This window comes from Myiozetetes cayanensis, unplaced genomic scaffold (genome assembly GCF_022539395.1).
Source record: "Myiozetetes cayanensis isolate MyiCay16 unplaced genomic scaffold, myiCay2020 scf5-8, whole genome shotgun sequence".
Classification (NCBI taxonomy): domain Eukaryota; kingdom Metazoa; phylum Chordata; class Aves; order Passeriformes; family Tyrannidae; genus Myiozetetes; species Myiozetetes cayanensis.
This window is the reverse complement of record NW_026087742.1, coordinates 3,836,875-3,850,362: the sequence shown is the minus strand read 5'-3', so window position 1 is coordinate 3,850,362 and position 13,488 is coordinate 3,836,875. Positions and strand designations below refer to the sequence as shown.

At 43.6% G+C, this 13,488-nt stretch overlaps 1 protein-coding gene across 1 annotated transcript in view; it reads right to left on the bottom strand.

Annotated features, from left to right (window-relative positions):
* Positions 1-952: 952 nt before the first annotated feature.
* The window catches only part of CD247 (CD247 molecule), a gene marked incomplete at its 5' end in the record, with an annotated part of 50,080 nt that continues 37,544 nt past the window's right edge, over positions 953-13,488 (bottom strand). Inside the window, 7 exon segments of the mRNA XM_050334155.1 lie at positions 953-2,445; positions 3,937-3,978; positions 5,459-5,515; positions 6,543-6,578; positions 7,277-7,360; positions 8,324-8,377; positions 9,699-9,805. Of these exon segments, the coding sequence (XP_050190112.1) occupies positions 2,380-2,445; positions 3,937-3,978; positions 5,459-5,515; positions 6,543-6,578; positions 7,277-7,360; positions 8,324-8,377; positions 9,699-9,805 (446 nt within the window).

The window sequence follows — 13,488 nt, the reverse complement described above, 5'->3', positions numbered from 1 at the left end:
TGTGAGAGTCCCACACATTTCAAAACCTTGCTGATCACACTAAGGGTGAGGAGGAAGGCGAAATGCTGTCTCTTTAAAGATGTCCTTTATAATTATTGTTATTAATAATTATTATTATTATTATTATTTTCCCAGTGGTTGCCTACAGATAGCTGTAGGCATTGAGATTGTGTAGATTACAGTAAATCAGAATGAAAAGGTAGATTTTGTGTAGATGCATTTGTCTGCTGTAATTTTTTATATATATTAAACTTACTGTAATTGTACAGTTAATTTCTGTTGTAAACATCATTAAACCATTTTCCAAGTGTTTTAACATGTATGCACTTGTTTGTAGTTTTTGGATGTGTTAGGGGAGGTTGATTCCCCTTCCCCCCACGGATCAAAGTGGGCCAGAAGATTGGTCCTTCATGCCCTTTGTCTCAAACTGGAGGAGAGAGAATGGGTTTTTTGCACACTGCTTGAAGCTTTTGTTCCACTTCTCTATTTATCAGCTCCTCTCCTAAAAGCAGAAACATCTCCAGTTGCTTCCTGAAGGCAAAGAGGAGACTCAGCTCACACCTACGGTGAGTGTCCCTGAAACAAGTGTTTGAGTCAAGGTACCCTTTTATATATATAAAGAGCATAAAGGTGATTTTTTTTTTCCCTAGAGGATTTCATTCCTATTGTTTAGTGGTTGGTATTTTATGCTGCCAAAACTTGTGATTTCTACATCTTGCAAATATGGTTGTGATTATTTAAAAAGAGAAAGCTGTTTTCAGTACTGTTTGTTCTTGCATTGGTGTTTTGCAGCAGTAACTTTACTGAATTTTTCAGGTTAGCTGGCTGAGGTATCCCCCAGTTCTCTCAGATTTTTCTTGTCATTGCAGAAGAACACTAAGGGATCTAGGAATTTTTTTTTTTCAAGAAACATTCATTACCATCTCTCAGTTTACTTTTTTTTGCTCTAATTTATTGGAAATATTCCTTAAAAGCTACAAGAACCTACTGCAGGTACAGTTTTACTGCTGAAGAAGTAAAACAACCTTGTCACTTGCATAGCAGCAACTTCAGCAAGTTTTTCTGCTGCTAACCCACCCAGTCCCTGAAAAGAAGACATAACTTCATCCAGGTAGAACTTTTGTTCCCACAGTCTTGCTTTAGCTCTGCTTCTTCGATGAAGATTGACAAAATGAACTGGTCAACTCCAGACACGAGGTAAAACAAGCTTTATTTTGCTGGGCTGGTTTTGTCCTTGCTGAGTTCTTGCAGGTGTCAATTGTGCAGCCTTGTAAGTCACAGGCAAAAGTGAGGCTGCAGCAGCAGGAGGTGAGTGTCCCTTTTATACTGGGCCTTGGGGCATTTTTCCAAAAACCCATCCCACTGCTCAGGATGTGTTTAGAAGCTCCTGTTCGAATACTGTCCTCCCCAGCTTCCCTGGAAGATTTATGCTGTTGGGTGCAAGTCGGTTCAGCTGGGCTGAATGCGGCAGGTCACAATCTCAGCCCGTTCTCACACCTGTTCCCTGCACACACAGGTCTGCCTTTATTAATTCATCAAAATTATTGACCTAGTACCTCTTTGGAATCACACCTGCATCTTTTAGAGGTAACCTGATGTTAGACTGGTTTGAGAACTGGATTTAAATTGGCTTTTGTACAGTTTCTGTTGCCCAGAACTGATAATATAGGTCCATTCTCCTTGTTTTCATTGTAACAGGGGTATCATCTTCTGCCTTTTGAGAAGTCTCTCATGCAGATTACCTGGCTCATATTTAGCTCCAAGTGCTAGATGAATGGCAGTGCCACTGCTTGATCTTTTCTGGGAGCTTGGTGCTCATTTTTTTCATGTTGAAATGTTGCCAGTCAGCCTCAATCCTGCACTACACTAACATCACGTCACTTTTTACAATTGAAGAAAAAAAAGTAACCTGGAGCACTTTTTTAAAAACTGAAGCAGTTTAATGCAAAAAGTGTCAGTCTTAAGATAAATACCACAGGAAATAACTACAGCCCTATCTGTTGTATAAATGCAATGTAACCATGATACCCCTGTATCATGTCGTGATACCCCTGCAAGGTAGGGCAGAGCTGTGGAAACAGCTGTGACCTTACCAAAAAAAAAAAAAAAAAAAAAATCAGCCTAATAACCACTATTATTGGAAACAACTTTACAGATATGTACATTTTAATAGCAAAAGCTTGCAGTTGCATAATTCGGGAGGAAAGGGTGAAGGGACTGGATGACTCCAGACACGCTCCCTCTGTGCACCAACCAAAGGAGGTTATTGCACAGAGAAAACACGCAGTGCTTGTGTCAGATGAAAAAGGTTTCCCCTCCTCTCCCCACCAAAGCGTGTGGGCATCTCTCCTTCTTGCCCATCCCGTCTGTGAATCCCACTTAGCGGGGAGGCAAAGTCTGCATTTGAAGAGCATCATAAGTGTCCTTGGTGGCTGCACTGAGTCCCTGAAAAAGAGAAAAACAGGTGAGGGACAAGTTCTCCCTAAAATTTCCCTTAGTGCTGACTGGCCATCCCCAGGGTGACAGGGGCTCCACAGCATAATTCTAATTTTTTTTTCCCTGCAGGGAAAATGAGTGATTCCATAGATTTTGTACAGTGCCAATAGCTAACTGTCACTTATCTGAAGGCAAGGTACGTTCTGAATAACTGTTATGAACATATGACTACAGCAACTCATCCTAACTGGTTATGAAGATCTTTGGAGTGCATTTTATTTGCATATTAGTAAGACCTAACTGATGCTATAGTGAACTCGGGTAACTAAATGAAGACATCAAATCATGAACTTTGTTCTCTGGATTTCTCTTTGATTTGGAAAAGAAGTCAGATGTGACTCTGGGTAAGTAAGTTGGCAGCAGAGCTTCAGATGGCTGTGAACCTTGGGAAGCATCCCCCTCCTGCAACTCCAGAGTCCTTTTCCTGCCAGTCTGCTCTGGTAAGTCAGCTGTGACCTGTGTGTTACAGATCTCTGTGGCAGCAATGGGAACAACTGCTCCAAGAGCAAGGCAGTAGGTGTAGCAAGCTTGCAGGTCAGCCCAGGAGCCTTCCAGAACAGAGATAACTGGAGCTTCCAATAGAGAGGATCTAGCGAGACGCCTGGTACCTGCTTGTAAAACTTCCAGCTACCCTTCACTTCCCTGCTATGAATATTCAGTAGTGTACTGAGAACACTGGAGGTTGGTGCTACTTATGAGGCTCCTGTGATATCTCAGTAAAGATGGGCTTGCAGAAAGGTGTCTTTAGCTACAGAATCACTGTGTTACAGGAAAGCTCCCTGGCATGTGCTGCATGCACCTGAAGAACTTTTTTATATGTATATTTTTATATGTATTTTTTATATGTATTTTTATATTTATATGTATTTGTGTCATTTTGAGATGTCAGTACAATGTACAGGCTTCTGCAGAAAGTAAAATGCATTTTGGAACAGTTATGCCTGGGTGACCCAGCTAAGACCTTACTGAGGGACTCCTTTCCCATTGTCAGATGTGTGCGACTCTGAACCCCCGCAGTGCACCAAGGGACTGGAGGTGCTGAGCAGCCTGTGCTCTGTGCTACAGCGAGGGGGCCTGAACCACTGATGCCCTGAGTTACAACAGCTGCTTGGCAACCTCTAGGTTTCCACTGAAGCAATAAAAAATGTGGAGACAGAACTCTGTGCGTCGTCTGCCACAGTCAAAAGGTGCTTCTCTAAGGTGTAGGACCATGGAAATGGTTCCTACCAGGGCAGCAGGTGCATTTAGAATGTGCAGCCACTTTATCAAAGTGCCATCAGTGCAGCCTTTGCCCTGAATCTCAGTAACTCTCCTCAGAAAGATACTTTGAAAGCTCTATTTCATCACGTCCCGCTGACAGTGCAGTTGGATATATAACTATGGGCTACAATTAACCCATGAAGACAGATGAGAGAAGCAGCTCCTGGACCCGTTGCCTACCTGGTAGACACCTTCGTTGCCTTTGCCTCGCCGCCTCTGCTGCTTTGGGAAAGAAAAATAAGGATAGATTAATGGGTATTTTTCCTTATCATGCAAAAAGGAAGAACTCCCTGATTTCCCCCATCCTGTCCTGAGGGTTGGCAGCTGTGCTTGGCCTGGACCTGCTCTTCACAAAAGGGAAAGCACCTGCTAAGTCTGGACCAGCCCTGACACACTGCAAGGGCTGTAAAGGAGAAAATAAAAAAGATTAGAAATAAAAGGAAATTATTTTGGTTTGCTGACATACTTTTCTGTCATACTGTTACAATGCTGCTATTTCTTTGATTTACCGGATGTATAGAGCTTTGGAGGCATTCCTATAGACGCTGATTATTTACTATTAGACTATCAAAAACATGTGGCAAGGAGTAGTGCCTGCTACAGTTACAATTGCAGCAACCTCTTAAATGGTCATATATCTAGAACGGGACATGAGTTTTGGTGTTCTCATCCCTCTAGGAACAGAAACATTCATAAAAACACAGTGCAGCTTTATAGACCCATAGCTCATGAACAGAGCTTGACTATGGCAATGGGGCATCAGAACATAAATGGGGAGGAGATTACATGTCAGTGTTACTTCAGCATTTCTCAGCACTAAACTTTGCTTTGAAATGCCTCTTTTTTCATGTTTCAGAAGGAAATGAAAGGTTATATATATATATATGACATTTTGACTTAATATAGAACCTCTGTAGGTCACAGCAATTTTTCATTTTGCCATAAACAAGTGTCCCCAGATGGTTTGTTTTCAACACCAGCTCCCCTCCCCCAGTAGCTTGTGCACATAGCAGAACCTGTCCATTTGCTGTAGCTGGAGATACGACTGGTGTGTACCTTCTTAAATGTTTGAGAGGGGAGCTGGGGGAAGGAGAATGTGTCCCTCCTTCCTTATCTGAAGACAGGCCCAAGGAGGAGCTTACACATGGTTTCCTGTGCCTGTAATGCCATCCAGCCTCGGCAGCCCTTGGAGGGGGAACAGTGAACTTCCAGCTCCAAATTGCTCTGGAGGAACATGCTCAGCTACTGTGAGTTGCTGGACCACAGACATTGCAGCACTTGACAACAGACACTCCTTCAGCTACTCCTCACCCATCTCAGACCCTCTGCCTGCTCAGCCAGGGCAGCCAGCAGAGTGTTCTGTCCAAAAGTTGGAATATTTACTGCTGACATTATTCAATGCGCCCAGGGACGCTGCTGGTGTAGGGGCTGTGTTTTTAATGCCAATGGGACAAAGCTGACTGATCTCCACCTGGGTTTATGGCTTGTCTAAGGCCAGAACTACATGTCTTTCCTACTGCTGCACTGAACTGGTTACTACAGGAAACAGCTCCCAGCTGTGCCTGTAATTGCTGTGCAACAAGGACACTGCCTCGTGCAAGGGGCTGCGTGCAGCCAGGACTACTGCTCTGTAGGGGAGCAGTGATGAGGAATTTTTTTTTGTCCTGGGAAACATTTCACTGGGAAGGAAAGTAGAACTCACCTCTCCCTTCATTCCGATTTCGCTGTATGCCTCACCCATCTTGTCCTTCTGCAGTGCCTGCATGCAGAGAGGGGGAAAGAGTCAGCTTGTTTCTAGAAAAGCCAAGCCAGCCCCTGGGTGACCACACTCCAAGCCTCTGCTTCCGGGTCTGCCTTGCCTTCAGAAATTCAGTCTGTTCCAGAGAAGAAGGGATAGCAGTGGGACTTGTCCGATGTGCACGTAAATCAATGCTGTATGTGATCAAGTCTGTGTAGCATATCAATACCCCCTCATCTCCAGTATATCTCTATTCTCAACCAAGTCATTTATCCAGATGAGTGCCAGACACTACAACCAAAGCTCCCCAAGGCAAAGTTTTAAGCAGAGTTTGTTCAGGAGACAAACCCAACCATGAGGCTCAGGCCCAGAGGAAAGGGAATTCTTAACACTGCAGGGTGAAGATTAAGAAAAAGGAGCTCTTCCTTTCTCCTCCATCTGGGGAAGCAGTTCCCAAATGCTTACAAACCAGCTGTGATCAGAGTGTCTGACTCAATAATGATGGAGGCCAGCCTTGGAAACAAGCTCATTTCTCAGCAAGAGTATCCAGAAAGACCTGAGTTAAGACATGAGCATTAACATTAACGTATCAACCCTTTGGAGCACAGACCACCATGTCTAGCCAAAGCCAAATCAATTAAAGAGGTTCCTAAGCAGCCACTCTTAGATGCACTGGCACATGGCCTTTGCCAGAGAGCAGTCACAGCCATTGGAGAACAAGCACATAAAATACTGCAGCATCAATGATATGGAATAAAGGTTGGTTTTCACTAATGCCCTAACACAAAGGGATCAGGATCCAAATTCTTTTCCTCATCTCCCCAGACAGTCAGTGTTTTTCTGCTATCACAAAGAAGTGAGCAGAAACTTTCTAGAAAAGAAAAGAAAAAAAAAAAAAGGCTTGAGGAGGATTTGTTGGGTAAGAGGAGAAGTCTTTGAAAGCAGCTGTTAAATTTGAACCAAAGCTGAAATTGGGTAGAGGGGAAAAAGGTCTCCTACGAAACAGAACCTCCTGTTTCCAGCTACCCCTCCAGTGCTCTCTACTCACAGTGTACACAGTTTCCTGGGGGTTCTTTCTTCTCTGCTGTAAAACAAAAGAAGAATGTTGCCCATGAGTTGCATCACCGGCATCCCCCTCCACCTTGTACATGCCTGTGCATTTGCTCTGTGGCACAGCTATGACTCTATGGACTTGCCCTGCCCATCACAGTCCATCTTGCCTCCACCCACAAGGCTCTGTTCGGACAACTTGTTCTCTGGAAAATTAATTTCATTTTAGTAACTGGTAAAACTTAGTTCTTCTCTGCTCAATCCCTACCGCTGTCACCTGCAGGCAAGCCCTTACATGCCAATGCAGGAGGTTTTCCCTCCCTTTTCCTTAGAAACTGATGGGCTCTGCAGCAGAAATGGCCGCTGCTCCACTTTGTGGGTGCCTGTTTGGCAGCAGCACACGCAGCAAGCTCTGGTGAAACACCCACTGCTGCCTCGCCTGCTCCACATCCGCCCCGGGGCTGGGTGTCACTTCCTATCCTGGGTGGCTGCAAAAGCTCTCAGCAAAGTGAAGGGGGGGCAGAGACCAAAGGAGAGGGGAGGTTTACTCCTCTCCCCCCGCGCTGCCAGCACCCAAGTTATGACACAAATCGTGTCGTTCCCTCTCCAGGAAGGCACTTGTGTTCAGCACAGGCGTGATGAGTGCCTGCCTGCATGTCTGAGCAGCGGTTAGACACAAGATGGAAGGGACCAGATTAGAAGAAAAAAGGGGCATGTGTGGGAGGAAGTTACCTGGTGTCTCCCGCCCAGCTCAGGGTCTGCACCTCGCTTTGCCCCCAGAACATCGTAGTCATCTCTGTGTCCACGAGTCAGTTTCTGAAACAAGAAAGCAAGAAGCTCATTATCGTGGACATCATGATAAGGAGGTAATAGATCTCGACTTAACACAGGAAATAAAAGGAACCCAGCGTGGTTCACAAGTACTATAACTGAGCTAGAAATTAATTTTACTCTTTGTTGCAACTGTCAACAAAAATATCTACAACTAAGCCATGAAAATGACAAACAGTGGTCTGTGCAGCACAAAACTGCAAGCTGTTGCATCAAGAACCTTTCTTAAGTAGAAACAAGTTGAAAATAAGAGAGTGTGTGGAGGAAGGATTGGCTTTCATGCTCTCTCTCCCACTGGAGAGTGAAGATCCATGTGCTTTATTTTTCTTGCAGAGCAGTTCATCTAAATTTGCATCAAGAAGCTGCAGAAATTTTATGGCCAACACAATTCTTAGCTGGGAAAGTTTACCTTAGACCAGGGCAAAGGAGGAATTTCAGGTCAGCATAACACAGCTGACAGAGTGCTACTCTGTGCCAGGCTACACTTAGACTGAAAAAAAATTACATTAGTGATAATACATTACACAGTTAAACAGAACTCACAGCAGGATGTGGCTATGGCCAAAAGCCTGAGAAAAAGAAATTAAAATCAAAAGACAACTAGACACAGCAAAACTAGCTAGAGTTTAATGCTGCCGTGAGTGAGCACTTTAGTTAGGAAGGACAGACAGGATCTTATTTCAGTCCTCTTTCAAGTCAGGAACCTACAGCCCAAATATCTATCTACTATCTGGCCAGAGTGGTGACAGCAGAAGCTGCCCTTGTGAGGTTTTCTCTTTCTTCCTTTCCTCCTTGTGTGATGCAAACATGCACACAAACATGTATAGCCTACTCATTAGCTGGTTCATCCAAAGTTTTTCTAACCCACAGGCAATTCACTATTTTATAAGTGCCCAAAAAGGTCTGTCTGGGTAGCAGATTTAGAAACAAACACCAGCAGTTACTTACATTGTACACATCATCCTGGCCTGGTCTCAGCTGTGGTTCAGAGGCCTGGCTAAGCTGGAAGAGAAACCAAACCATGAGACAGTGGCTCCCTTCAGTCTTTTCATTCCTTCTCTCCTATGAGAGAAACAGGGCAACCCATGAGCAGCCACCTGTGGCACTGATGGGGCTACACGCCCCATCAATACAAGCCACTGCTGTACTGGCACTTTTATCCCCACACGGGGTTGCTCTCAGCAGTAAAGTCATTTTACTTGCACATAATGCCAGTTCACAGCTCAAGACAGCTGGGTTTGTTCCCTGTACTCCCCCCCTCAGATCTTGTATCTCCATTCTGTTCCTGCCATAGTCCTGTGCTGTCAAAAGAAGCTCCATCAGGCTATAAAATCATAGCTGCAGCCTGTGTTAGGCAAAACTGGGTACCTGGGGCTGCTAACCAGCAAAAGCACTCCTGGCACCCAAGTTCTCCAGCGAAAGTGCTGCCTACAAAGTTCGTGGTGTCCTGCTGGGAATCCCTGCTCCCCTCAGGAGCAGTACCTGGCTTGCAGAGCTCTAGTGCCATAAGTTGTAACTACCACATGAGTGGTAACTATCAGGCAAAGGACTTCCCTTCTGTAGCTACTCTGGTTCAGCTGCTCACAATATTTATGGGCAGCCAATTGCTGCCCATTCCTTTTTCAGGTAAAAAGGGACAGTTTTAGGTCAGTGAGAGCAGCTACTCTGTGTTTTAGTCTTTAAAAAAACCCAAAACATCAAACTACATTCTGTATTGCTTTAGCCTTCTTGAGTTATTATCACATGTTAAATTTTTATTAAAAGTAATTCTCTAGCTATGTTTATATTTAGGTGTAGAATCATGTCTGCGGCAATTACGAACTCCTCTCCCATGGTTGTTTGGGTTATATCATCTGCATCATCACGCTCATACTATCAGAGATATCTGAATTATTGAGACATTTTTATACATCCTTCACAAGCTTGTCATCTATCCTGAACTTTCTGTATATCCCCTCCTCCCTTTCCAATGACAAAGCAGCAGAAAATATCCACATCAGACTTCATCAGGCATTTCCAAGGTACAATATCCAGAATCTCTGATGACATCCATAACTGTGGCATCAAAACACTCTCATATATTCTTCATTCATGCACCTTTGGAAAGAACTTCCCCAGGTTGCTGGAGTGGACACCAGAAACAGAGGAAAGTTTAAACAAACAAACAAACAAAAACCAAACAAAAACCAAAACAAAAAAAGGAGCGAGAAAATAAAACGATAAAAATATCTCATTCTAAGAGACATGCTTCGTCTCCACTCCCACTTTCCAGATCAGCCCAAGTAGTTTGCACCACCAAAGCCATCTGTTTGGTTCGACTGACCTTGGCTTTCACAAAAAGCGCTGTCATGATGACTGCATAGAGAAAGAGGAATCCATCCAGTAAATAGCAGAGTCTGGGATCTGTCAGTCCAAGAACTGATGTAGCATCTGTACAAAAACATCAGATACATCAACAGACAAGGCCATTTGTACCACTGGGTGCTTGAAGGCATAAATGTGGCAGTGCTGCATAGCTCTTCTTGAAAAAGTAGCCAATATGACAGCAACACTGTCCCTTTGCAAAGGAGATGATAGAATTCTGAATATAAGAATCCTAGGATTAATCAGGTAGGAAGGGACCACGGGAAGTCCAACCCTTTCTCCAAAGGGTAAGTTAGACCAAGAATTGCTAACACTGCAGTTACTGCAAGAAAGCCTCACACAGAACATCTATTTTCTGGTTTCTTTTATATTTCTGAAAAGAATCTCCTGCAGGGATTCATTACTGGTTGGGGATTACTTTATCAACTAAAGTTTGAGTGTGTATGAGAAAATACACCTGCTTGGAAAAATGTTTTAGGGAAGAGCTTCTTAGGAAAAAAGATTTGTGTTAAATGTGAAGAGAGATTGACACTGTCGTATTCAGTGGGAGACCCAGGCTGAAATGACTACTCTGCTTTATTTAGAAAGTCGACTACTACCCTAATTGAGAACTCAATAAAGTTATTACTCAGAAGATCTTGATGTTCATTTGCTCAGCCATGTTTCATATATTTATATGCAAAAACAGTAACACTGTTGGGTTTTATCAGCTAAAACTGATGCAACTGCCTCTGTATCAGTCTGTAAACATGTAGCAAGTTCATAAAGTACAGTGAAAAAAATCAAAGCCTAAGTAACTATAGATCCAATATGCAGCTCTGGGTCCATCCCCAAAAGGAAAAGCTGTATTGCACACTTATTAAAAAAAAAAAAAAAAAACAAACAACAACTTAGAAACTAATCTGAGTTGTGCTTTTTGCCAAAAATTCATGAAAGTTCAAAAGAGAAAGACAAAAATTATCAATAGCCTGTGAAGCCCTTTGATGAAGATAAATTGAAAAGAACAGGTATGATTCATCTCCTTCCTCAGGTGAATGAAGTGTGGCAATTCTTATTAACCACAGGTGATGGAGAGTAGTTGAACTACCCAGTGCAGCTGTGCAAGGTGCTGAGTTACTCCAGTGCTCCATTCCACAGGCTGGGATTTCTCCCCAGCCCTTTGGGTCACACTGATGACTCTTTTAGAGGACATTTGCAGATGACATTCAGGCATTACACACTCACCACCACGAGAAAGTCTCCTTTGCAGAGATATAGTTAATGGTGGTGGCCTGTTGCACTGCTCCAGTGTGCCCTCCAAATAAAGCTTGACTGAAAAGCCGTGCCTGGATACTTGGCAATGTAATTATAAATTCTCAAGCAGGTGACGATACCATCAGTGTTCCCACTGACAGCCTAACACAGCCCAGAAAAAAAAGAAAAAAAAAATTTAAATTCCAAAGGGTAGATTTGTCTGCAACACCCCCCTGTGGCCTTTTACTTTTTAAAGTGGGGAGGGGGTGGGGGAAGGGGAGGGCCGGGAAAAGGTCATTCAGAACAATTGCTGCTGACAAGCAGGTGAGAAAAAACCCTTCAGCAAGACCCCAGCAGCAGCCCTATGAGGCGAAGGAGAGGAAGCCTCGGGGTTGGTGAGGGAGGCCGTGCTGTGGGTGCCCGCCTCGGCAGCCCTGCGTGGCAGCTGGCCCAGCAATGTGGTTTCGGAGAGCAGCTTCAGCCCCCCGGCTCAGGCCCAGCAATAGCTTTCCTGCACGTGGCCCTGGGTTTATCTCCAGCCATCTGCTGCCTGCCTGCACCACCGGCAGCCCCCTGCTCCAGACTGGGACAGAGCTGGGGAGTCCCAACACCCACATGCAGACACATCCACTCTGTGCACGAGGTAGGGATGCTGCAGACCAAAGCTGCCCCTCACTCCTGGCTCAGTGCATGGGGTTCACCTGAAGTGAATCACTGAAACATGGCCTGGACCCTTGAAACATGCCATCACGTTCCTTTTTAATAGGATTTTCTTCCTTTGACGTTTTTAGTGCACATCTGGATTGAGTTAGACCGTGATTCCTGGTAATAGTTTAAGAAATACAGACCGTAAAAGCTGAGCTACTTGTAAATCCAGATTAAATCTGTCCACCATAAAATTTTCTCTCTCCCATGGCCCTCATTAAGTGATTCATTTAAGAGTTTTACTTTTAGGGGTTACCAAAATTCAGTAACATGGCTATAAATGAAGCATTTTATCTTCCTGAAAACTGAGTTTCTCAGTAAAGCCTGTGAAAACCAATCCCAGAACAAGAGATTTATTGATGCAACTGTTGTTACATACAAAGGTGTTTAAAGGCAGATCCTGCAGTGCCTTCTCCCAACAACCAAGAGCTCCCACAGCTACATGCCAGGGCAAAGCAGGCAGCGTTTCTCTGATGCCACCATCTGACAGCCCAGACCAAATGTCTGAAAGTTAGCCAGCTAAAATTATGGAAGATAATTTCGTTCATAAGGAATGTATCTGTCCTGGGTTTTATTTATATATTTCTATGGTTTTTACTTGTAGATATAAATAACAAACAAACCTGGGACACTCCAAGACAGAAGAAGCAGAGGCCAAATCTTCCTTAACTCGCAGAAGGAAGAGGTTCCTCCACTGTTGTTTGGGCACATTGATGGAAAAATCAGAGCAAAAAAAACTGAGAGAAGAAAAAACCTGGATTACACCAGGCATGGTGTATTAACAGCTCTGATGTTCATGATGGTTAGTCACGAGAAACAAGTGAATGGAAAGGTGTCCCTTGCATCAAACCCAGTATGTGGAATCAGGAGACTCCTCATTTTATGCAGGGACAAAAGATAGTCCTGCTGATCATTAAATTATATTAAGATTACAGAGTCAAATAAGACTTTCAACTTAAAACTTCTCCACGACCATATCTGCAAAACCAAGACACCCAAGGAAAGCTGGCAGGAAGATACAATAACTCCACCACAGCAAAGTGACGTTTGACTTGCTGCCTGGAAAAATGTCCAGCCACTTGCTTTTGCAAAAAAAGCTAAAAATTATTTTTACATTACTGGGTGGGTTTTGGTTGTTTTCCCTCACCACCAGTTCCTTTAGTGCTGAGGAAAACTCTTGTATTTGTCATCATTACTCCATCACATATTTGTGAAACACAACATGGTCCAAAGCAGAGCCCCTGCCCGTGAAGTGCAGCATTAAGGTTTGTTGTCATCCTCAGCTTTAAAAGGAGGAAGCTGCTGATATGATCGGGATTCAGGTACATTTAAAATGGAAAGTGGTTGAGGTCACTAGCTTCCACTTTTTTATACCAATGAATGTTAGCACTATGGAAAGTCAAGGTAACGTGCTTTAGGATTCTTGTGAGCCCTTCATACTCCTATGAGGATCCCTTTCGGGGAGGTACTACCACAAAATTCAAATAATCCAAGTTTCCCTCTGGTTTATTTGGGAAGAAATAGATTTGAAAGAAGGAAAATATTATAATGTCACAAAGGGCCAAACACTGGTGCCCCTCCCTGTGGCAGGGTGGTTAGAACTAGATGACCTTTACAGTCCCTTCCAACCCAAACTATTCTATGATTCTATGGTTTTCTAGTACATCATGGAATAAAGACTTCAATAAATAAAGTCCAGGGTACTGTAACAGGGACAAGACAGGTAGATCTCCAACAGCTCTTTGATTTGTGAGAAGAAAACAATAATAAATGATCTACCTCTTGAACCTGAAGATTAACTTTGAATATAT